Below are 25,931 nucleotides of genomic sequence, written 5' to 3' on the forward strand. Positions count from 1 at the left end.
TTACATTTCCATCATTCTCTTCCCCAGCATTGTCCCTCTTGTGTTCAGTTCAGGTTTGAAAAGTAAAATGTAGAGTTTTGGAGAAAACATACACAATAATATTCCAGCACTGGAGGTCAGTATGGCGAATATCTCCACAGCCACCATGTATTTCCCTCTGGTGCTCAGATAGGCCGGGATCATGGCAATCCAGACACTGCAGAACACCAGCATGCTGAAGGTGATGTACTTGGCCTCATTAAAACTGTCCGGTAATGTCCTCACCATGAAAGCCAGAAGAAAACTCACAGCTGCCAGAAACCCCATATAACCCAACATAGAGTAGAAGCCGATAACTGACCCTTCATTACACTGAATGATGATCTTCCCAGGATAGGAGTCCATGTCATACTCCTGAAATGGTGGAGAGATGGACAACCAGAGAATGCAATTCATAACCTGAATGGATGAGCAGAATAACATGACTGTATTGGGAAGTTTGACTCCCACCCATTTTCTACAAGAGCTTCCAGGTCTGGTGGCTTTAAAAGCAATGAAGACCATGATGGTTTTGGCGAGGATAGAAGATGCTGAGATGGTGAAGGGAACTCCAAAAGTGACTTGTTGCAGCATACAGGTAATATCCACAGGACGGCCAAGGAACAGGAATACAGAAAGGAAGCTCAGTATGAGGGAGAGGAGCAGAATGAAGCTGAGGTTCCGGTTATTGGCTCTGACTATGGGAGTGCTCCGAAACCAAACAAATAGTCCAAGTAGAAGGAGAGATGTTGTAGCAAATATGACTGAAGTTATAGAAAAAAATAAAACTAGAATGTCCTCCTCGTATGATAAATACTCTATGACCTTGTCACTACAAATAGTTTTAGCTTTGTTAGGCCATTCATTTTCAGGACACTTCTTGCAGAGTTCACTGTCTGTAGAGTAAAAACAAGTGGAAATAACATTAGGCACGGTAGCTATTTGACAGTATTAATATGTTTTTTCTGTATTTTTCCTCAACCACTTCACCTTCAAAAGATTTACCCCCCTTCGTGACCAGGCCATTTTTGTTCACCTCTGCGTTTTGTGTGCTATCAACAAAAAGACCAACAATCTTGAAAATATAAAATAATAATGAACTTTCTGCTATAAAACACATTCAATAAAAAAAATTGCATTCCTTCATAAATTGTATTCTGCTACATGTCTTTGGTAAAAAATATATATCCCAATAAGAGAATATTGATTGGTTTATGTGAACTGTGGTATATATTTATGACATTTGTTTATACTAGTAATGGCAGTGATCAGCGACTTATAGAGGGACTGTGATATTGTTGGTGTCTGCTGATAGGCTGGGTGATAGAGAGGTGGAGTGTAGACCTGTGGATTGAATGGATCTGGATCCAGGGATATGTAGCTGAGACTTGATCGGGTTGTAGTATGTCAAGGGAATATACATAGAGAACACATTGTGGAAATGAGAGAGATTGGTGACACAAGTCTGGGTGACAATCTGACACTAACTGACACTTTGGAGACTTTGTGGGAACCAGTGACACTAATACAGTAATTTGTGCTAAAAATATGCACTGTCACTGTAATAATGACACTGGCTGGGAAGGGGTTAAACATCAGGGGAGATAAAAGGGTTATCTGTGTGCCTAGCCAGTGTTTTTGTGTACTGTGGGCCAGATCCTCAGCCAGCGGTGCAAATTTAGTTTGTCCTAACTTATGTCATTTAAGTTACGTTGCCCTAAGTTGGTGTCGTAAGTGCCGTATCCACAGCGCATTTGCGTCTAAATGTGTGCCAGCGTAACTTAAATTCAGAGGCGTAAGGCGGGGTTTTTGCAAGTGGGAAGGAAGTGGGCGTGCTTCATTGTAATGAGCCGTGACCCCATGCAAATGAGGCGCCGGCCGTACTGCGCATGCGCGCACGAATCGGGACCTCACTGGGCATGTGCAGAACTGGTCTCGGCGCAATCAGTGAGATAGGTAAAAGGCCAAGTGTACTTAGTTTGAGGATCGCCCTGTGTGTAAAAAGCACCACACACACACACTTCCCTTGCAAAAGTATATCCCATTGTTCCCCTTCCATGAGCAATTTGCTTCTGCTCTGTTTGTTTGTGTGTTGGTAAGTTGTGTTTGTGAGAAAAGTGTTTGAGGAGTTGGAGAGTCTAGTTGTTGTTTGTTTTTGAGAAGTGTCTTTATTTAATTTGTTTGTTATTGTTTTAGCTGATTGTTTTTTGGTGTTTGTTTTTGGGTGATTGTTTTTTGGTGTTTGTTTTTTGGTTGTTTGTTGGTGCGTGTTTGTTTTTGAATTACTATTAGCTGTGTCCTTGTGTGTTTAGATTTTGGTTAGTTTTTTGTGGTATATAATTTTGTCTGGTTTTTGGGTGTGTATTGTAGATTGATTGTCGGGTGTGTTTGTTGTTGCTGGGTGGTGTATGTGATGCCCCCCAAACGCAGGAAGCTTAATTTCACCCTGGGAGAGAAGCAAATTCTTGCTCGGGGCATTGTGAAATATGGGCGATTTCTGCATGGCCCTGAGAGCCAGAACACCACCCCGGCCAGGAGGAGGCAGCTTCTTAAAAAAATCACCGACCAGATCAATGCGGCGGGGGGGGGGAGACTAGGACCCCCGCTGGCATACAGAAAAAAATAAATGATCTGAGAAGCGTCGTCCGGAATAAGATGGCAAGGATCGACGCCCATACCAGGGGCACTGGAGGAGGGGGACCCTGCCCAGTCAGACTGACGGAGGAGGAATGGGCAGTGGCCCAGTGTTTCCACCCACAGCAGGTGGTGGGCCTGCCTGGCTATACGTCAGATGTTCCTAGGAGGACAGGTAGGTTTTGTTGTTTATTCTCTGTTGATTAGCATGTGTGGGTGGGGGAAGGGAAGATGTGCCAAGTGTGTGGTTCCTCAAACATGTGATTGTTTTCTGTCCTCCACAGATGGCCAGGAGGTTACACGCCAGGAGGTTGGAGGCCAGGAGGTTGGAGGCCAGGAGGTTGCAGGCCCATCGGGCCAGGCTGCAGCACCACCCCCAAGACAGGCTGATGATGAGTCCCAAGAAGGGCAGGATTCCCCAGGGGAGGGGATTGGCCAAACCTCCACTCATGAGGAGGTTGAAGGGGAGGAGGTTGAGTGGGAGGAGGATGATGAGGGGGAGGAGGAGGAAAATATGCAGATTGGCCGGGAAGTCCTCCTGGCCACTGATATGATGACCTTTGAGTCTTCCCCTGAGACTACCCCTGAGGCTGGCACCAGTCAGGCCACCATCAGGGGTAGCCCCTCCCACTTCTCCCCCAACAGGCCTCCAGTCACCAGGGTCACTCTCTCCCCTCCTCCAGGCCCGCAAGACTCAGCGGCAGCCAGGGGGCCAACCCAGGAGACCGTGGCTGTGGGCGAGCGTCTGTCGGCCAGTGTGGTGAAGGACAATGCCCGGCAGACCCGCACTCTTGGAAAAATCCTGGAAAAACTTACGCAGATGGAGCACAGCCAGGGTGAAATGATGGAGGCACTCGGTGATGTGGCCACCAACTCAACGGCGGTCATTACATGTTTGAACGACATACAGACCGCCACAACGCGCGTGGCCCATGAGCTGAGTGCCCTGACCCAGGCTGTGCAGGACAATACAAGGTCTGGCCAGGCCAATGCGGCTGCCCTCACTGCCTGTCTCACTCGCATTGCAGGGGCCATGGAGGGCAGGCCAGCAGGGGCGGCTCCTCCTTCCCCAGCTCAAAACCCCCAGGAGGCTCCTCCTTCCCCAGCTCAACACCCCCAGGAGGCTCCTCCTTCCCCAGCTCTACCCCCCCAGGAGGCTCCTCCTTCCCCAGCTCTACCCCCCCAGGAGGCTCCTCCTTCCCCAGCTCACCCCCCCTCCAATGGACATCCTCCGCGACGGCGTGGCCGTGGCCGTGGCCGTGCCCCTGCCCGTGCCCCTGCCCAGCCAAGGCGTAGCAATCGCCGGCGCTAATTAATTTGCTGGGATACTTTTGTTTTTTTGTTTATGCATTTTTTTTTTTTTTTTTTTTGAATTTGGTCTTCTGTACTTATGATTTGATTTATGTGTGTGAATGATGTGTGAATGTGGGGGGGTGGCATTCCTAATTAAGGGTGTCACCCTCAGTTTTGGTGGAGAAGGGATCCCCAGGACCAGGGAGAAGTGCAATCCCAGGTTCCTGAATGGTGTATGAATGCACAGTGACATAATTGGAGCCGTGGCGTGGCGTTACTGCTCCCAAGTCCCAAAGGGGGGGGGGACTTGGATCTAATCCAATTCGATGTGCATGTGATATGTCTGTGCAAGGAACCACAGTGGTGTGCATTCATGCATTATCATTGTGACTTTATTGATGTGCATTTACAGGGAAAAGATACATTCTTATTGTGACATTAATCATGTACATTTACTGGGAAAAAATGCCTTCGGCAAGGCCTCTCCTGGCTGCTGTGCCCTCAGCAGACCGGGTAGAGTTGGTTGGGGGAGTATTGCCTGGGTCAGGGGTCAGGTCATCACATAAGTCAATATGCAGTCCCCTTCTGAGGGCAAAGTTGTGGAGTATACAACATGCCCCAATTATTTGGCACACAAAGTCAGGGGAATACAGCAGGGTACCCCCAGACTTATCCAGGCATCTGAAGCGGGACTTCATAAGCCCAAAGGTCCGTTCAACCACTCCCCGGGTTCGTATGTGCGCCTGGTTGTAGCGTTGCTCTCCTGGGGTTTGGGGGTTCCTGAATGGGGTCATTAGATGAGGTCCCAAGGCATATCCTGAGTCACCTGTAAGGGAAAAGACAGGAGGATATTAGTCATGCATGTGCCCCTTGTGATGTGAGCATCATGGGGGGGACATACCTGACACACATGTCACTCACCAATCAGCCAGCTGTCTCCATACATGTTCTGGTCAAAATCTCTTGAGATCTGGGTCTGCCGGTAAATATAACTATCATGGCAGGATCCAGGAAATTTAGCACAGACGTGCCAGATGAGGCCATGGGCATCTACGATGACTTGCACATTGATGGAATGCCAGCCTTTACGATTCCGGAACATGTGCTCAGTATCATGGGGTGGTTGTAGTGCCACATGGGTACAATCAATGGCCCCGATGGTGCGTGGAAATCTGGCAATGTGATAAAAGTCGGTCATGGTCTTTAAACGCTGATCCTCCTGGGTGGGTTTTTGAAACTGATTTCCCATGCGCCGCAGGATTGCAGGGACCACTTGGTGCACACACCTGCTGATGGAGGATTGTGCCATCCCAGCCACGCCTCCACTTGTGCGTTGGAATGAGCCAGTGGCCAGAAAATGCAAAGTGGCCAGTACTTTGGTGATTGGCTGCAGTGCATGGGAGCGTTGGGTTGGGCTGGTAAGATCATCCTGAAGTATTGTTGTTAATTCCAGGATGGCCTCACGGGTAAATTTGTAGTTGCGGTAAACTTCAGAAGCAGGCATGCCAAACAAATCTTGCCGTGGGCGGTAGACCCTCTCCTGTGCCCTCCTCCTCCTCCTCTGTGCCCTCCTCCTTCTTTGTGCCTCTATAGAGACTAATGCAGCTAGTATCATTGATGGTCCTGGCATTTTGGCAGAGAGATTTCAGTCCTGAACGTGTGTGTGCTGAGCTCTTCAGCAATGGTGTTGCTTCAGCAGACATTCAGACGGCATGTGTAAAATTAGGGCTGCTTTTATAAAGTGTAAATTCCCACCAGAAAACTAACAGGTGCGCACAGGGCGTAATCTACGGCGCACACACTTAATTCTGTGGATCGCCCTATCTCCCTCATTTGCATCTTTGCCTATCAAATAAAGCGGCGTGCCTAGCGTAATTTGCGCACGAGAATGCGCCGGCGTAATATTTTTAGGTAGGATGGAAAAGCCGGAATTTCAGGCGCTTCTCGTTTTGAGGATCGGGCGCAAAGATACACGCCGTGTAAATTTAGAAAAATCGAGTTAAGTCGGCGTATCTCTTTTGTGGATCTGGCCCTGTGTGTGTTGTTTTTACTAAGGTCAGAGGTAGAAGAAAAGTGCAGAAAGGCCTCATCAGTAATCATTAATTTCATACAATTTAGGGAGATGTTCGGCCTGCAAAGTGTAAAGTGTGTACAGAATCACTTTAAAGGACTTTAAATGTTTAATTTTCTAATTCAATATCAGAATTTATACTTATAGAAACATAAATCTTACCAGATTGGTTTGATATTTCTCCTTCTGAACACGGAGCACAATTATAACAACATGGGTGATATCCTTCTCTTACAGATTTTCTGAACCCCGGAAGACATTCCTCGGAGCATTGACCTCTTGGGACCTGAGATAATATAGAGCTATATGATCTATTCAAGAGTAAAAGTACAGATATAATAGTGTAGGGAAGCCGAGCTTCTGATGTTTACAATGATGCAGCATGTACAGTACACCTTGGTGGAAACACATGGACCATTCCAGAAGGTGGCCCTTCATTAGTCTGGATACCACAGAATATATTCTGATCCAGAAGACAGAAATAGACATCTAGGAGTACTAGCAGAATCCTTTCATTAGAAAGGTTACAGCAACAAAACTATCAGTACAAACATAAACACTCAAAAAATGTATGATGCACTACATGGTTTTGGTAAATCTGAAGACACAAATCTGCAGAAAATCTAATGGTGTCTATGGGGCTTAATGGTGTGTATGGGGTCTAAGACTGAACTGCAAAACACTTCACAACTGCTCGCTGTGATTACACAGGCGGGATCGGAGCGAACGTCTGTGAGAACCCGCATAGGAGACATCCAACACATCCACTCGCTGTGACCACACAGGTTGGATCAGAGAAGGTGTCTGTGAGGACCCGAGTCTAGGATACCTAGTACGATCGGATGGAGTGGATGGGAAGCTTGGTTGTAGACGTGTCATTTGGTCATGGTGACCACACAAGTCTCATTTGACTCCCCCTGTCATGTGATAAAAAGGATCAACACCGTCTGGTGAGTCGGGATCCATATCCTGTTTACCTTGTTTTTTACCTGTGGGAAGAAATGTGCCCGACGGCCGGTGATCACCGAGGGTTGCATGCAATCAAAGCCTCACAGTCGCAATTCTTGGATGGGAACGCGATTTGTATTTATTTTGGACTTTTAGATTTGAGTTCACATTGAGAATTTTGATGTTGACACTATTGTTTCCACCACATGAAGTTTGTTATCCAATTGCCCTTTAACGTTGTTTTCTCAGTGATTTCACGTAACCTCTAATAATTTGTCCCAAGTATAAATACTGCTTTAAGAATCCAAAGAGAAAATCAACCGCATTTGACCGCATTTTAGGAGTCACTCGTACAGAAATCCACGTAGCTCCATGTTTTTTTTTTTTTTTTAATGTATATACAGTAACTGCAAATTTCTGATTGGGGGAATTACTACTCTGAACTGTTTTTTTTTCTGTTTACAGCCTAATGAATTCAGAAGGTCTGGGTAGAATCTGGCCATGGATAATACTGGTGGTCATTGCACTACAAAGTCTAGAAGATGTTTTGTAGTTCATCCACTTCTTCAGGTATAATGAGTGATGGGAACATATCCCGGCATTTATATCCACACATCTAGACCTGACACCTTCATCTAATCACCATGGAATGAGTCAGGGAAGATGTTGGTGGTCTGTGAACAGGATGGGGGAGGGGGTTAGGATTTATCTGGAGATGGGTTTAGGGACAAAACTAGAATGTTTCTTGTATAAGTTGTGGATCAGCTTCCCCACTGTAACTCACCTTGTCTCCTTTCCATGATATTAGCTCTGGTTCTAGTGTAAGTTGCTGACCCTCTGAAAGGGACCCATCAAAGTGACCCACATGCATCCAATCAGTGATATTTCTACCTTTAATTCTTGTAATCCAATTTACAATGTCCAATGGTCTGGGCAGTTCTCCTTTATCATTAAAAATCATGACCTCGCCATTCGGATCCTTGTACTGGACTTCTTTTACATAGCGGGACAGCTTAAATAATGACAGAAATTATTATAAGTAACAAGTATACAGAACGTTTAATCATTTTTTGACTATAGATTTTTTATCTAGTTACATCTCAATTAGGGAGGAGTTTTATGTTTGAGTCAAACATGAGTTCAACTCGAACGTTGGCTGTTCACCTGTTCGGCGAACAGCAAACAATTTGGGGTGTTCGCTGCAAATTCGAAAAGCCGCAGAACACCATTTAAAAGTCTATGGGAGAAATCAAAAGTGTTAATTTCAACGGTTAATATGCAAGTTATTGTCCTAAAAAGTGTTTGGGGACCTGGGTCACTGCAACAAAAGTTCTAAAAACTGCAGTTTTTTCGAGAGCAGTGATTTTAATAATGCTTAAAGTGAAACAATAAAAGTGAAATATTCCTTTAAATTTTGTAACAGGGGGGGGGGGTGTATATTATGCCTGTAAAGTAGCGCATGTTTCCTATGTTTAGAACTGTCCCTGCACAAAATTACATTTCTAAAGGAAAAAAGTCATTTAAAACTACTTGCGGCTATAAATAAAGTGTCGGTCCCAGCAATACAGGTATGAAATTTAAAGGAAGATTTCACTTTTCACTGCTCCCAAAAAAAAAAGCTGTTTTTAAAACTTTTTTTTTAAATTAGCACTTTTGATTTTTCATGTTCCATATAATTTAATGATGTTCATGTGTTAGAACAAACATTTTATGCCTGTTCGCATGTTCTGGAGCGAACTTGCTCATCCCCAATCTCAATCAGAGAATGTCATCGGGATCAGATGACCTGTTTGCTGAAAATTTATAATCAGATACATTGTATTGGGACTATTTATAAACAATTTGATTTGTGAATGAGAACGCTCCAGAGATTAATCAATAATTCTTACCCGTTACAATACAATGGCTCAGCCTCATCTTGAATGTACAGTTCAGTTTTGGTCACCAATCCTCAGGAAAGATGTTGATGAATTAGAAAGAGTTCCGTAAAAGGGCAAAACAATTAAAACGGAGGACAGAGGATCTCAGCTATGAGGACTGATAGATTACAGGTATTCACTCTGGAGAAGAGCCACTTTACCCTTTTGCCATCGGGTCCCCATTTTGGGGGATATTTATTATAGCAAAAAGTAAAAAATATTGAATTTTTTTCAAAATTGTCTCTCTATTTTTGTTTATAGCGCAAAAAATAAAAACCGCAGAGGTGATCAAATACCACCAAAAGAAAGCTATATTTGTGGGGAAAAAAGAACGCTATAACGGCTACCCATGTAGTGAGAGGGTCTCAGCCGTTGGAGAAGTCCCTTTTCCTGGCAAGCTGCGATATGCAGGTACCGCCGGTATATCCCATCGAATGCCCTTCCAAGAAACGAGACGGGCTACGTTTGCAGAGTCAAGCAGGACTGATTTTTAATGGTTCACTCTGAGGCCCCGTACTCACGACCAAACATGTCTGCTGAAACTGGTCCGCAGACCAGTTTCAGCAGACATGTTTGGCCGTGTGTTGGCCCGAGCGGACCATTTTGGGACGGATCGGACAGGTTTCCAGCGGACAACTGTTTCCCGGACTTGTTTTAAAACAGTCCGCTGGAAACCTGTCCGCCCGGACATGTACGGTCGTCTGTACAGACCTACCGTACATGTCCTGCCGCCCGCATCCCTCGCATGCGTCGAATGACTTCGACGCATGCGTGGAAGCATATTTAAGGCGGCCCGCCCACGTCGCCGCGTCATTGTCGCGGCGACACCGCGTCATCGACGCGGCGACACCGCGGACACGCCCCGCGTAATGTTTACGCGCGGGCTTCTGTTCGATGGTGTGTATAGCCATCGAACAGAAGTCCCCGGGCAGTCCCCGGCCAGACATGTCCGATGGAAACGGTCTGCAGACCGTTTTCATCGGACATGTCCTGCCGTGAGTACAAGGCCTGAGATTTTATACAGTATTCAAGGCACATGAACAATCAAACTGTCCCCACCCACACATCACACCGTGGGGAAGCTTCAATCACCTTCTTTGAGCTAATTATAAAAATGTCTTCATTACCAGAACTCAAACACAATGATCTACTTGAATCAATCAGTCTCTAGATGTTCCGGCACCGAGATCTACTTAACATGACCTGGCCGGGCACATTCCTTTCTCAATAGAATTCAATTAACCTTTAGAACAATATACACTCACAGATCATCACGTTAGCATACACCTGGCAAGAGGCTGTTAACTGGTAATACACAACAGAGCGTCAATTAGCATTTAGCAGTGAAAAAGTCCCTCTACAATTAACCCTTTGAGCTCAGTAACCAGTCATGCAGTCCTCTGTAGGCAGAATAGTTCATAGGTCTGTTACAGACGCCAATTTTGTTTGGGAGCCACATCGCAAGACCGCGCAATTGTCAGTTAAATAGACGCAGTGCTGAATCGCAAAAAGGGGCCTGGTCCTTTACCTGCATTTTGGTCCGGGTCTTAAGTGGTTAGGGACTGGAATGCTGTTTCAGCCTCTGGGGTCCATTTAACCATGACAGACTCTTTCCCTTTTGTCAGGTTGGTTAGGGGCACAGCCTGAGAAGCAAAGTAGGGAATGATTCGCCGATAATAGCCAGCGATTCCCAGAAAGGTTTGCATCTGCTTCTTGCTGTTGGGACATGGCCAACTCTGTATGGCCTCAACTTTATTGACTTGGGTTTTTTTCACTCCCCTTCCAATGGTGTACCCAAGATATTTGGCCCCCTCCTGTCCATTGGTGCACTTCTTTGGGTTGGCCGTAAACCCAGCTTCCCGGATAGAGTCTGAGGCCCCGTACACACGGCCGAGGAACTCGACGTGCCAAACACATCGAGTTCCTCGGCGAGCTCAGCCCTGAAGCCGCCGAGGAGCTCGGCGGGCCGAGTTCTCCCACAGAACAACGAGAAAATAGAGAACATGTTCTCTATTTTCTCGACGAGTTCCTCGGCGGCTCCATCGGGCCGAAAGTGTACACACGACAGAGTTTCTCGGCAGAATCCGGCTCTGACCGAGTTTCTCGCTGAATTCTGCCGAGAAACTCTGTCGTGTGTACGGGGCCTTAGACTTATTGCACTTTTGGCAGATGTGAGACCCAATCTGTGCTATGGATAATTACATCATCCAGGAAAGCTGCAGCATACTTCTGATGGGGCCTCAGAATCTGGTCCATTTTCCGCTGGAATGTTGCTGGTGCATTTTGTAACCCAAACGGCATTCTTTTATATTGGAACACCCCATCTGAGGTTACAAACGTGGTCTCCTCCTTGGCCGATTCGACAAGGGGAATTTGGCAATACCCTTTGGTGAGATCGAGAGTTGTCATGTATCGGGCTGTTCCCTGCCGGTCGATCAACTCATCTATATGTGGCATGGGGTAGGTGTCAAATTTTGTAACTTTGTTCAGCTGTCGAAAATCGTTACAAAATCGCCAGCTCCCATCCGGTTTAGGCACTAAGACTATGGGACTGGACCAATCACTTTGGGATTCCTCTATCACCCCCAACTTAAGCATTCTCTGTACTTCCTCACGTATTGCCTCCTGTTGGGCCTCTGGGATTCAATAGGGTTTTAGCTTCACCCTTTCCCCGGGCGGGGTGATAATATCATGCTCTACCCCAAACGTTTGTCCTGGCAGCTCAGAGAAAACCTCTTTGTTGCGAAGCACAAACTCCTTAACCTTCTGTTGTTGGGGCGTTGAACTGCTATTCCAACCTCAGGAATCATGCAATCAGACTGAGCTGGTGACAAATCTGTTTGGGCTTTTCCCTTTCTGGTTGTCTGACATTGTAATTCACTTTGCTCACTTTTTCCATTATCTCGTAGGGGCCTTGCCATTTGGCGAGGAATTTGCTTTCAACCGCAGGGATTAGTACCAATGCCCTATCCCCAGGGAATAAGGTACGGGTCTTGGCACCATGGTTATACATTCTCTGTTGTGCTAACTGCGCTTGGGCCAAATGTTCCTTTACGATTGGCATTACCTGTGCAATTCTATCTTGCATCAGGGCGACATGCTCAATCACAATCCTGTGGGGAGATCTCTCACTTTCCTAAGTTTCCTTGGCGATATCCAACAGCCCTCTTGAGTGTCTCCCATAGAGTAACTCGAAGGGTGAGAAACCCATTGAGGATTGAGATACCTCCCTAATGGCAGACATCAAATAGGGTATTAGACAGTCCTAATCCTTTCTATCTCTATCCACCACCTTCTTTAACATTTGTTTTAGGGTTTTATTGAATCTTTCAACCAACCCATCTATTTGGGGGTGATACACAGATGTACACAATTGTGTCACTTTGAACAACTTGCACAGCTCTTTCATAACCCGGGACATAAGGGGTGTACCTTGATCCGTAAGCAGTTCCTTACAAATTATATTTTGCAGAGGAATCGCTTCTGGATAGCGGGTGGCATAGTCCAGTATAATCAAAATGTACTGATGCCCCCTAGAAGACTTCATTATCGGACCTACCAAATCCATTGCGATCCACAGAACGCACACTCCCCAGTCTACACAACACAGAACTGGTTCCAGGTTGGAGCCTCTCCCTTAGCATGCTGGGAGTTTTTGTAGAGGTCTTAATGTGCCCACTTACTTCAGCTGGGCTCATTAACTCTTCCCCTGGAGGACTCACAGCACTCCCCCTAGTGGTATAAATTGGCATAAAGCCTGAATCTGAGATATATATATATATATATATATATATATATATATATATATATATATATATATATATATATATATTCCACCCTGGATGCAACCAGGTGATTTTACCTGCCTACTGTCACAATATATATACATATGCACACGCCTCGATCTCATTATGCTGTTACATTGTACCAATCATGCTCTAACCCTGTCTGTCCCTTCCGGGACCATTAAAGTGGTTGTTTTTTTAAAGTTAAAGTTAAAGTTTTAAAGTTTTTTTTATAACAAACATGTCATACTTACCTCCACTGTGAAGTTTGTTTTGCACAGAGTGCCCCCCGATCCTCCTGTTCTGGGGTCCCACGGCGTCTCTCGCGGCTCCTCTCCGCAATAGCTGACCCCCTCTGGGAAGCTCTCCCCCGAGGGGAATTACCTTGCGGGCGTGCTCCCGTGTCATACACTCGCCGTTCAGGAGCCAATGGTGTCGCTGCTATCAATCTATCTAATCAACGCCGAGACTCCATGAAGAAGAGGATGCCGGGGACGTGCAGAGCAGGTGAACTGGCCCAGGTAAGTAAAATGTGGGGGCTGGGGGGCCCGTGATTGTCAGGTGTTTTTTCACCTTAATGCATAGGATGCATTAAGGTGAAAACAACATGAACCTTTACAACCCCTTTAAGACCAGACACACACTAAATCTAATGTGCTTAATATGTCACATGTCCAGTCACATGACTATGTTCCTGTATGGAACCAACATCCATCAATTTAAACATAACCCTTGCATGTTCAGCATGCTGCAGTTTATGATTAATACTATATCCCATGAACACTGGATCATATATATTCTTCACCACCTTCCAATGCCCCGGAGCTGCACCCAGACTTGTATCACCAATCTCTCTCATTTACACAATGTGATCTCTATGTATATGCCCTTGACAGACTACATCCCGATCGAGTTTCAGCTACATATCCCTGGCTCCAGGTCCATCCAATCCACAGGTCTACACTCCTCCTCTCTTTCCCCCAGCCTATCAGCAGACACCAGCTCCTCCCATCTCCTCCCCCATCCCCTCTCATACGCCCACCAGGCAAGCATGGATGCAGGTCTGACAAAGGAGCCATGCATGCTCTGAAGCGCGTTACCGCCCACGAGGCAATTTTTCTGAACTGCGGTCATTACTACATGACATAAATTAGGATCAAATCCTAGAAACATTGAGCACTGACGAAAAATGGCAATGCTTCAGGAGCATATTAACCATTTCAAACAAAACAATGTACCCGTACGTTGGTATTTTGATGCTAAATACCGGGGTTATGCCAACAGCTAGCTGCCATAACCCTGGTATTTTTGGGGATGCTGTGCACTTCTTTTTAAGATAAAGATTCGCCATGAGATCACTTTTATCGGTTGTGGGAGAGGTGCCCACACTACAAGGAATGCAATAAAACTTGTAAGAACGCAATTAGGGTGGTTAAAAAAAAGACCACTAGAGAAACTTAGTAGAGCAGAGTAAAAAAACTTATATATATTATAAATATATATATATATATATATATATATATATATATATATATATATATATATATATATATATATATATATATATATTAACAGTAAAAAAGTGAGATCAGAGCACATTGACCACATAAAAGACGATGATGGTGATGACGGAGGATGGTTACGGATGACACAGAGAAGGCAACTGTACAAAATTCCTTCTTCTCCTCAGCTTTTATGCAGGAAAAGAAGAGGTATATCGTGATATTGCTGTTAGTAACACATCGCAGGACACACCCTAGTGGCTAACAGAGGCCGGAGTGAAGGGAAGACTTAATATACTTAATACAAATAAATCCCCAGGACCAGCCAGATGGCTTGCACCAGAGAGTCCTTAGAGAACTCAGTCAGGTTATAGCCAGACCATTGCTCCTAATCTTTACTGACAGGAATTGTCCCAACTGATTGGAGAAAAGCCAATATGGTACCAATATTCAAAAAAAGGGCAGAGACAAATCCCTGTAAACTACAGGCCAGTCAGCCTAACATCGATAGTAGGTAAATTATTGGAGGAGATGATAAGGGACTGTATCTATAAATGTACTGGAGAAAAAATATCATTAGTAGTAATCAGCATGGGTTTACGAAAGGTCATTCCTGCCAGACCAATCTGCTACCATTCTATAAGGAAGTGAGCTGCCATCTAGACAGAGGAAGGACTGTGAAGCATTTGATACAGTCCCCCATAAGTGCTTAATCTACAAGCTGAGGTCTGTAGGCATGGAACATAAGGTTTGTTCTTGGGTAAAAAAATGGTTACAGGGGCGTGTCCAAAAGGTGGTGATAAATAATGTGTATTCAGAGTGGTAAGTGGAGTACCCCAAGGTTCTGTCTTGGGACCAATTCTATTCAATTTATTCATAATTGATATAGAGGATGGGATAAAAATAGCTCAATCTCAGTTTTTGCGGACAACACAAAAATAAGCAGGGCAATAACTTCACATCAGAATATTGACATTTTTTAACCTTTTTAAACTACTCACTAGGGGGAGAACCTCTGGGGGAATCAAAGAGCAATAGCCTGCAATGTCAAGCTGCAGCTACCAAAGTCGGCAGGATATTAACATGCATAAAAAGGGATATACTCCAGAGATAAAACTATAATCCTACCACTTTATAAATCTTTGGTTAGACCACATCTGGAGTATTCTGTCCAGTTCTGGTCACCAGTCCTCAGAAGGAATGTGCTGGAACTGGAGAGAGTTCAAAGAAAGGCAACACAACTAATAAGGTGACTGGATGCCCTCAAATATAAGAAACACCTACAAGCACTACATTTATTCTCGCTGGAGAGGAGATATGATAGCAATTTATAAATACCTCAATGGTGATCCCAGCATAGGAAAAAAACTCTTCAGTATCATGCAGTGTAAGAGAACACAGGGCCACACAATGAGATTGGTGGAGAAGTGGTTTAACGTTAAACTCCCCAGGGGGTATTTTCACTGTCAGAGCAATAAGGATGTGGAACTCTCTTCCACAATTGGTGGTGTCAGTGTGGCGGATGTATATTTTTAAAAGACTCTTAGATGTGCACTTAGGCCCGGACCATTTCGCTGGCCAAAGACCAGAGCCATTTTGGCGATTTGGCACTGTGTTCCTTTAACTGACAATTGCGCGGTCGTGCAACGTGGCTCCCAAACAAAATTGACGTCCTTTTTGCCCCACAAATAGAGCTTTCTTTTGGTGGTATTTGATCACCTCTGAGGTTTTTATTTTTTGAGCTTTAAACAAAAATAAAGCGACAATTTTTAAAAAAAAATCTATATTTTTTACTTTTTGCTATAATAAATATCCACAAAAAATATATAAAAAAAACATTTTGTTCCTCAGTTTAGGCCGATATGTATTCTTCTACATTTTTTTGGTAAAATAATAAGTGTTTATTGATCCGTTTGCTCAAAAGTTACATAGCTGTATTCAGAGAGATGGCCGCAACTTTGCGGCGGCGTAGCTTAGCGTGTTTAGGCTACGCCGCCGTAAGTTAGCGAGGCAAGTACTTGATTCTCAAAGTACTTGCCTGCTAAGTTACGGCGGCGTAGCCTAAAGCGGGCGGGCGTAAGGGTGCCTAATTCAAATTTGTCTGAGGGGGTGTGTTTTATGATAATGAGGCTTGACCCTACGTGATTGACGTTTTTTTTTAACTGCACATGCGCCGGGCACCTACATTTCCCAGTGTGCATTGCGGCTAAGTCCGCCACACGGGCCTATTGGTTTCGATGTGGACGTAAACGACGTAAATCCCTATTCACGGACGACTAACGCAAATGACGTAACATTTTCGAATTTCGAAGCGGGAACGGCGGCCATACTTTAACATTACTATTCCAACTCGTTGATGGAATAACTTTAGGCCTGATAAAGCGTTATGTAAACGGCGTATCTGTACTGCGTCGGGCGGGCGTACGTTCGTGAATCGGCGTATCTAGTGTTTTACATATTCTACGCCGACCGCAATGGAAGCGCCACCTAGCGGCCAGCCTAAACATTGCACCCTAAGATAGGACGGCGGAAGCCGTCGTATCTTAGATAGGTTTAAGTGTATCTCTGTTTGAGAATACACTTAAACTTAGGTGGGCGCAAATTCCGAGTTAGGTCGGCGTATCTACTGATACGCCGACCTAACTCTACCTGAATCCAGCTAACATAGCTAGATTCACACAGATGGCTGCAACTTTAAGGCGGCGTAGCTTATGGCATTTAAGCTACACTGCCGTAAGTTAGCGAGGCAAGTACATGATTCACAATGTACTTGCCTGCTAAGTTACGGCGGCGTAGCCTAAAGCGGGCGGGCGTAAGGGCGGCTAATTCAAATTTGTCTGAGGGGGCATGTTTTATGATAATGAGGCTTGACCCGACGTGATTGACGTTTTTTTTTTCTGCGCATGCGCCGTGCGCCTACATTTCCCAGTGTTCATTGCCGCTACGTCCGCCGCACGGGCCTATTGATTTCGACGTGGACGTAAACAACGTAAATCCCTATTCACAGACGACTTACGCAAACGACGTAAAATTTTCGAATTTCGAAGCGGGAACGGCGGCCATACTTTAAGCCTAAATATTGCAACCTAAGATAGGACGGCGCCTGGGTGGCCTCCCGGCCCAAATGAAAGAAGTCAGCACCCCCTCCAGTCGTCTAAAGAAGGATCTGGGAATGTGGGAAGGGGTATTGCGAAAGAAATATAAGAACTTAGGGAGGAACACCATTTTGAGCAGGTTCACCCTGCCAACTGGGGTCAGTGGGAGGGTGCGCCAGGCCGTGCATTTGTCAGCGAGATGAGAAAGGAGAGGCTGTATGTTCCCCTCGATATATTCCTGTGTGGTGTTACTAATCCGAATGCCTAGATATGTGAAGGTGCCCACCCACTGGAGGGGGGTTCCAGTATCTACTCTTGGAAGCGAGGGGTGCAATGGGAAGAAAACAGACTTACCCAAATTTATGCGGATTCCTGAGAACCGTCCGAATTCCTCAAATGGGTCAAGTGCTCTCCGTAGCGACTGAGAGGCATCTGCCAGATAAAGTAGAGTGTCGTCCGCATAAAGGGAACCATTGGGAACCCTTCTCCTCTATATCCCCCACCGCTATGCCCTTGACCCCGGCCTCAGCGCTCAGGGCAATGGCGAGGCGCTCGACCGCCAGAGCGAAAAGTCCCGGCGATAGCGGACAGCCCTGACGTGTGCCCCGGCCCAAGAGGAAAGTATCCGAGAGGAGGCCATTCGTGCGGACCCTAGCCCTGGGATCAGCGTAAAGCATCCCCAACCATGCCAGAAAATTTGGCCCGAAGCCGAACCACCCAAGGACACCCCACAGGAAATCCCACTCCACTGAGTCAAAGGCTTTTTCGGCGTCTAAGGACGCCATTACCCCCGCCGACTCCGGCCGCGCCCTGTCCATATGCGTGAAAAGCCTTCTAATGTTAATGTCCGTTTCCCTCCCCGGCATGAACCCCGTTTGGTCTGGATGTACCAAAGCAGTTATGACTGTGTTTAGTCTCCTGGCCAAGACTTTGGCCAGGAGTTTCGCATCAACATTTATCAGTGAGATGGGGCGATATGAGGAGCACAAGGTCGGGTCCTTACCTGGTTTAGGGATCACCACCACCACTGCCTCACTCAGGGAATGCGGGAGCTCCCGCACCCTCTGCGCCTCTGTTAACATACCGAGCATTTTGTCCGTCAAGTCCTCAGAGTATTGTTTGTAAAATTCAACCGGTATACCGTCGGGGCCCGGCGACTTACCCGATTGGAGGGTCTTAAGAGCTTTTAAGAGTTTGTCAGCAGTTATGGGGGCATCGAGCAGCTTGCAGTATTTAGTGGTCAGAACCGGGATGTCAATGGGATCTAGATAGGAGGCCAGGTCATCACTAGAGTACCCAGCCCTGGAGCTGTAGAGGTTTTTATAGAAGGAGACGAAGCAGTCGTTTATCTCGTCAGGGGCATACAGTAGGTCTCCCCCCGGTCCCCGTATGCAGGGCACGCACATCCCCCTGGATTGTTCCCGTGACAACCAGGCCAGTAGCTTCCCGGATCTCTCCCCCTGCTCGAATATACGGTGCGATTGGGTGAGTAAACGTTTCTGGGTGAGAGAGGTGCGAATTCACACCACCTCCCCCATCAGGGACTGAAGTGCATCATAGTCACAGGGATCCCTGGAACGGACATATTGCGCTTCCTGCAGATCTGCCCTCCCCTCTGCTCCCACCAAGTCAGCCCTCCTCTCCCTCCGGACCCTAGCTATTATTGATTGATACCGACCCCGCGTGTACGATTTAAAGGCATCCCATACCGACAATGCTCCGGCCGAGCCGGGATTGACCGCCCAGTAATCCTGTAGCGCTTCCCTAAAGTGACCATCCACTGCCTCGTCTGACACCCAAAACCTGGACAGCCTCCATAAAACTGTGCCCGGGGTCAAGGAGAGCTCCACCGTCAGGAGAAGCGGTGCATGGTCTGAAATGCCCCTAGGGAGAATCCTAATGTCCTGAACCTTAGGCAATGCCAGGTACGCAAGGTCTATTCTAGAGAAGGACCTATGAGATGCAGAGTGACAGGTGTAAGCTCTGGAGTGAGGATTCCTCCAGCACCACACGTCCGTCAATCCATACAGTTCCGCCCACTCCACCAGACCAGAGTGGAAAGGTCCACTCTGGGACATCCTGTCCAAGCTCTGGTCCAGGACCATGTTAAAGTCTCCCATTATGACCAAGTTATCGCTAGCAAAATCAGCAATTTCCGAGGTGACCCGGTGTAGAAGAGAGATCGATGCAGGAGGGGGCAGATAGACCCCTGCTATAACCAACCTCATGGACCTGATCTGTGCATGAATTATGACATACCTGCCATCCGAGTCAAGTGTCAAGTTGAGCAGCCTAAAGGGAAGGGACTTGTGCACCAGGATGCTAACTCCCCTGGCAAAGTTTGAATAGGTGGAGTGATAGTGATGTCCTATCCAGGGTTTTTTTCAGGGCCAGCGTTCTACTACCCACCAAGTGGGTCTCCTGGAGGATACAAATATGTGGGCTGTGGGCCCTAATGAATTGAAATACCAGCGACCTCTTCATTGGAGAATTTAGACCCCTAGTGTTCCATGACAGTATGTTAAGAGCTGACATACCTGCAACTGGGGGGAATTATCTCAGGATGAAAAGGGTGCCCAGCCCCTGAGACCGCTCTCTTGACTCGGAAGGGTCAGCCAAAACCTATACCTGACACTGACTTACGTAATGCATATTCAGAACCTACTTGCAAGACACTTTTGTGGAAAAAACTAAAATAAAACACAAACCATAAACCATCCCCAACACGGGAACCCTCCCCTCCCCCACCCCACCCAACCCCTTAAAACTGAGGCAGGTTTCCATCCCAAAACCAAAAAACAGCTCGCCGGCTGCAAAGGGGGGTCCTGTGCAAGAGCCGCTCTCAACCCCTCACAAGTTCAGCGGGGTCGAGGAGTGAGTTGCGCTATGTCCTCCTAGCTGTAGCATCCGCCGGGATATATCTCAGACTGTCGTGAACCAAAAAAAAAAATGATAATAACAATTCAAAAAAGTATATGTAAATGAGTAAGGGAAAGGAAGCTATTTAGCTAAAAAAAAAATCCTTTAGTGACCCTTTAATGTAACTATGAGTGCACTGGTCGGCACAACCATTGTCCATTGATACTACAATTCTGTCTGCCACAATGGCAGACATGACTTGTAGTTTATTCATTCACAGATTCTTGTAACAAAGTCATGTGGGCGGAGCCATGCTGGTTTTAAATGTGGCTGCGGTTTTGGGGGAGAGGAACCCCTACCCACTGGCATGTGGGGTTTGGGGGGTAAGGGAACATGTGCTGGTACATGTTACACCCTAAATACTGATGTGCCATGTAACCTGTTCCAAAAAGTGAACTTAGCTTTAAAAGCATTACCTATGGAAAAGTGAAGGTACTAAAGTTTGTCACCATTTCAGAGGTCCCGGTCATTGTTTGGCTTGACATACCGGCTATCTATTTATTCAGTGCCACCTCATCTTTTATATTTTACCAAATAAGTGGGTAATATATTACAACTTTCCTTCTATTCATTTCCAGCACCATCCTGGGGTGACCATGACTGACAATGTCATAGCAGCCCAGGCATGCTGGGATTTGTAGTCCTGGGAGCTCTTCTCTTCACGCTGTGAACTGCTGTAACCTATCCGCGTTGATAGGCTTTATTTTGCGCGTTAACATGTGCTGCGTGATGTCACTGTATACATGGGCAGGCCAAAGGGGGTGGAGTCAGGGGTGGGGCCAAGGTGGGGGGGTAGCAAAATGAAGATTTGCCTAGGGTGTCAAAAATCCTTGCACCAGCACCGAACATGAACCTAAGCTGGGTGTAATCTTTGTCTGGGCGCATTGTGTTCCAGTACTGAACTGACCGAGTATAAAAAGATACGAGTAAACTTTCATTGGACGCTCTCACCTTATACTTTAGTGTGTGTGGATTTATTTCAGATTGTTTGTTATTTATTTTTAAAGAGAAATCCATGTCATGTAATGCTTGAGCCAAAATGTAGACTGAGATATACACTCTATAGGATGTTTTCTCATCAGGAAAAGATAAACCAAGTGGAAGTGTCATCACACCGCAGTCCCTAAGAGGACGTCTAAATGTGAGTGGAATGAGGAAATTTTTCATTTGGTTTTTTGAAAAGCATTTATATTCAGTTATGAGAATATCCTCCATCAGGGGGTCATTTGGGCGGCTGGATGAATAAATATTATAAAAATATTCCAGCATTTCCTTTATGTAGAGATGGGGGAATGTAAACGCCAAGCTGCAGTTACTGAGACCAAAAAACACTTCACCCATTGACCAAGAATCTGGTATAATAAAAGTTTTCTCCGTGTAATAAGGGACATTATAATACAAAAACTTGTAATAAGTCAGACTAACTGAGCCACAGATAATAAGAACTTCCGTGGTTGAGCTCCGCAGCTCTGGAGGAATTTTATTATAATTCTTTACAGACACCAGAATCTTGAATTCAATACAAATTCCATGATCAGATAAATGTTTGCTGAGATGTCGGATCTCCCTCTCTCCGTATTCATCATCAGATGTAAGGATCCCGACCCAGTTCCACTTCAACCTTTCCAGTAACTTTGCTATGGCCACATATTGCATCTCATCATCCGGAACTGTCCGGAAAAAGTTTGGATACATCTTTCTATCACTCAGCAAAGTATCTCTGGCTCCATAACTAATCTAGAAAGAAAGAAAACAGTCTATATAAATAATGTGGAACTCTTAATATCCAAATGGAAAGAAGAAAAACTTAACAGCTTCAACTCTTCTGGGAAGGCTGTCATCAAGATTTAGGAGTGTGTCCAAGGAGAATGTTTGACAATTCTTCCGGAAGCCCATTTGAGACGTCAGGCACCGGTTTTGGATGAAAAGGCCTGGCTCACAGTCTCAGCTCTAATTTATCCAAAAGGTGTTCTTTCGGGTTGAGGTCAGTCAAGTTCCTCCACCCCAAACACCCTCATCCATGTCTTTATGGACCTTGCTTTGTGCACTGGTCAAAATCATTTGGTGGAGGACGATTATGGTGCAGGGTGGTGTTTCAGGGGTTGGGCCTTAGTTTCAGTGAAGGGAACTCTTAAGATGTCAGCATACCAAGACATTTTGGACAATTCAATTCTCCCAACTTTGTGGGAACAGTTTGGGGACGGCCCATTCCTGTTTCAACACGACTGTGCACCAGTGTGCAAAGCAAGGTTCATAAATACATGGATATGCAAATTTGGGGTGGGGAAACTTGGCTAACCTGCACAAAGTCTTGACCTAAACCCGATAGAACACCTTTGGGAAGAATTAGAGTGCAGACTGTGAGCCAGGACTTCTAGTCCAACATCTGTGCCTGACCTCACAAATGTGCTTCCTAAAGAATGGTCAAACATTCCCATAGACACCCTCCTAAACCTTGTGGACAGCCTTCCCAGAAGAGTTCAAGCTGTAATAGCTGCAAAGGGTGGGCCAACTCAATATTGAACCCTACGGACTAAGACTGGGATGACATGAAACTTGATGCGTGTGTAAAGGCAGGTGTCCCAATACTTTTGGTAATATAGGGCCAGATCCACGTACAGCGGGCGCAACTTAAATATTGGGATTTAAGTTACACCGCCGCAAAATCTCTACCTAAGTGCTCGATCCACAAAGCACTTACCTAGAAATTTGCAGCGGTGTAACTTAAATCCATCCGGCGCAAGGCGTGCCCAATCTAATGGGGCGAGTCCCATTTAAATTAGGCGCGCTCCCGTGCCGGACGTACTGCGCATGCTCCTGATGCGATTTTCCCAATTTTGCTTTGCGCGAAGTTACATTGCGCCGAGTTTTGAGAATCGCGACGGGCGTAAAAGAAAAAAAAAGAGTTGAGGCGGGAAAAAATTTTTTTTTAAAAAAATTTGACAGCGACGCGGGAAAGAAGGGTCTACTTTTACATGGTGTACTAAGTTTACACTTTGTAAAAGTAGCCCTAATTTTGCGACGGCAAACTAACACTTACGGAAAAAAACGAAGGGAAAAGGCTTTGTGGATCTCCGTAAGTGCTAATTTGCATACCCGACGCGGAATTTCGACGACAAATGCCCCCAGCCGGCGGCCGCGGTACTGCATCCTAAGATCCGACAGTGTAAAACTATTACACCTGCCGGATCTTAGGAATATCTATGCATAACTAATTCTATGAACCAGCCGCATAGATAGAAACAGGGATACGACTGCGTATCAGTAGATACGCCTGCGTATCCCTTTTGTGGATCTGGCCCATAGGGTATAATCATCAGAGGACTGAATGGGCAAAAGTTCAGGCATTTGTCCAAATGCCATAACAGCCAAATATTGGACTGAACCATTGGCCCATCCCTACACAACACTGCCTTCTTTTTTTAGAACAATGTTATACTTTGCGATGCTTTGCCACAAGGATTATTTGTACCCTTTTGACCCACCTCACCAAAAGACGACTCGCTGTCCTGACGTTACATAATATAGGAAATTCTTCTTTTCTTACCTGGGTGTAACCATATAGACTCAGCAGCTGGGCCATTTGGAGAGTGGTGTCAGAATGGAGATCTCCAATGAAACCAGCCAGGGCACCCCGCTCCATACAGGAATAATTTGGAGCTTCCTTTGTATGTCCAGACAATATCTGTAGAACGTCTTTTATAGCTTTATTCACATGTCCACAAGAATCATACACATGATATCCCAGAGTTATGTTGGGAAGAATATCTGGACTGCGATTTATCTCATCAATAGCAAATATAAAAGCCAGGAGATGTCTGTATTCTCTCCGGTAAACCCTGCAGAAAATGGAGAGTTTTTCATTGGTCTACAGGACAAGGGTTCAAGCAGAAACTATTTATGACAAAATGTAGAACACATTTCAACTGCAGATCTATGGTGGGATTGGTGGCCGTGTGTATTGCTCCATAGGACCAGCAACTTGAAAAAATGTAAACATGATTATTATCATCAGAACATGACATGGCACGTAGCAATTGATACATAACTAGATAGTAAAACATTCATATATATATATATACACATCACACAATGACATAACAATTCATATATGTACACACGGGTCATATAGTGGCACATAAATGTAGTTCTAGTGTAATCATATATGGGCATAGATCATGTGGTGACATATTGCAGTACCGGTAATCTATATATATAAAACTCAACGTGTGTGTGTGTGTATGTATGTATGTATGTTCCAGCATCACGTCCAAACGGCTAAAGATATTAACATGAAACTTGGCACACATGTTACTTATATGTCAGCAACAAACATAGTATAGGTGGTTTAACCCTTACCCACCCCCATTTGCCATGGTCGGGGTTTTCCTTTAAAGTCCCATTCAACTCTATGGGAAATACATGTTACTTCATAACTTCCAAACGGCTGTACATATTTCGATAACACTTGGTCACATCTTACTTATATGTCCACTTAAACTATTGGATAGTTAATTTATCCCTTAACTACCCCCATTTGTGAGGGTCGGGGTTTTTGTTTAAAGTCCCATGCAAATCAATGGGAAATGTATGTTCCCACATAACTTCTGTACGCCTGGAGATATTTCAATAATACCTGCTACACATATTACTTATATGCCAAATACAAATATATGACAGTTACATTAACCCTTACCTACACCCTTATATAAAAGATGGGTATATTTATATTACTATGATTTTCCTCCCCAAAAGGTTAAGATAGGAAGACCGGGCAACGCCGGGTATTCAGCTAGTGTAAACCATAAGTACCGGATATCATACGATCAATTGGAAAAACAAAATTGCTGTATGAAGGTGAAAATTAAACTGGATGTTAGGGACATGACCGCATCCCATAAGGTTGGTGTGTTTTGTGGATCAACTCCACTTCTTCAGGAGCGGATACATAACATGTTCTATGAAAAAGCAAAAATTACCAACATGATCCCATGTAAAGACCCAATAGGTGACTTCCTCAGGGGTCAAAGGTCAGATGTTGAGTGTCAGCTTTTTAAAACCCATATGCGTGGTCACCTGATCTTTGACCCCAGAAGAAATCACATGGTAATGGCGATATGCGTTGGGCAGAGTCGGGTGACATAGCACAGGCAGCACACGGGAGCCACGACCCCGCTGGAGATAGAGATGGAATGCACAGTTTTTATCTTAGATGTGAGTGTATATGTTCAATAAATTCCGTGTGTTTTTAAACACTTCACATTGGGGGCTTGTTTGCTTTGATTGAGGGGAAACGGATAAAAAAATAAGTTACTCCACACGGCTCACATAAAGCCTCTAGCATAACTTGGAGAGGGGAAAGGAGGAGAAGGACACACATACCCAAGTTGGGGAAGATGAGATCGGACCTACACAGATCTATTATTGAGGTGATCGCAGTGGTGAATCGGTGCCGGGGATTGATGCACATGTATGCCGTATTGAACCCACGTAGGGTGAAGGTTACAGAGGATCATATTTAAGGAGCACCGTGTGCAAGAAAATGTGTTACAAACATTGAGCTAGATTCACAAACACTTTACATTGGCGTATCTATTGATACGCCGCGTAAGTTGAAAAATGCGCCGTCGTATCTATGCGCGCAATTCAGGGAACTAGATACGCCTGAATTTCTGCTTCATCCAACCGACGTAAGTCTTAGTACGCCGTCGTATCTAGGGTGCATATTACACTGGCCGCTAGGAGTG

At 45.4% G+C, this 25,931-nt stretch overlaps 1 protein-coding gene across 1 annotated transcript; it reads right to left on the reverse strand.

Annotated features, from left to right (window-relative positions):
• Positions 1-24,318, reverse strand: LOC120925113 (vomeronasal type-2 receptor 26-like). Its single transcript, XM_040335987.1, has 5 exons — positions 23,732-24,318; positions 21,136-21,921; positions 7,749-7,976; positions 6,179-6,302; positions 1-914 (listed from the first exon to the last, which is right to left on the reverse strand). Exons 1-5 carry the CDS (start codon positions 23,825-23,827, stop codon positions 1-3), a joined length of 2,148 nt encoding a protein of 715 aa, XP_040191921.1. The 5' UTR covers positions 23,828-24,318.
• Between the last annotated feature and the right edge of the window lie 1,613 nt (positions 24,319-25,931).

This window comes from Rana temporaria, chromosome 1, assembly GCF_905171775.1.
Source record: "Rana temporaria chromosome 1, aRanTem1.1, whole genome shotgun sequence".
NCBI lineage: Eukaryota > Metazoa > Chordata > Amphibia > Anura > Ranidae > Rana > Rana temporaria.

Coding starts and splice junctions, on each gene's coding strand:
- LOC120925113 (XM_040335987.1), bottom strand. CDS start 23,827: ATGGAGCGGGGTGCCCTGGCTGGTTTCATTGGAGATCTCCATTCTGAC. Junction 7,977..21,135: donor CACACACACTAAAGTATAAG/GTGAGAGCGTCC, acceptor TCATTATTTAAG/CTGTCCCGCTATGTAAAAGA. Junction 915..6,178: donor AGAAATATCAAACCAATCTG/GTAAGATTTATG, acceptor TTTACTCTACAG/ACAGTGAACTCTGCAAGAAG.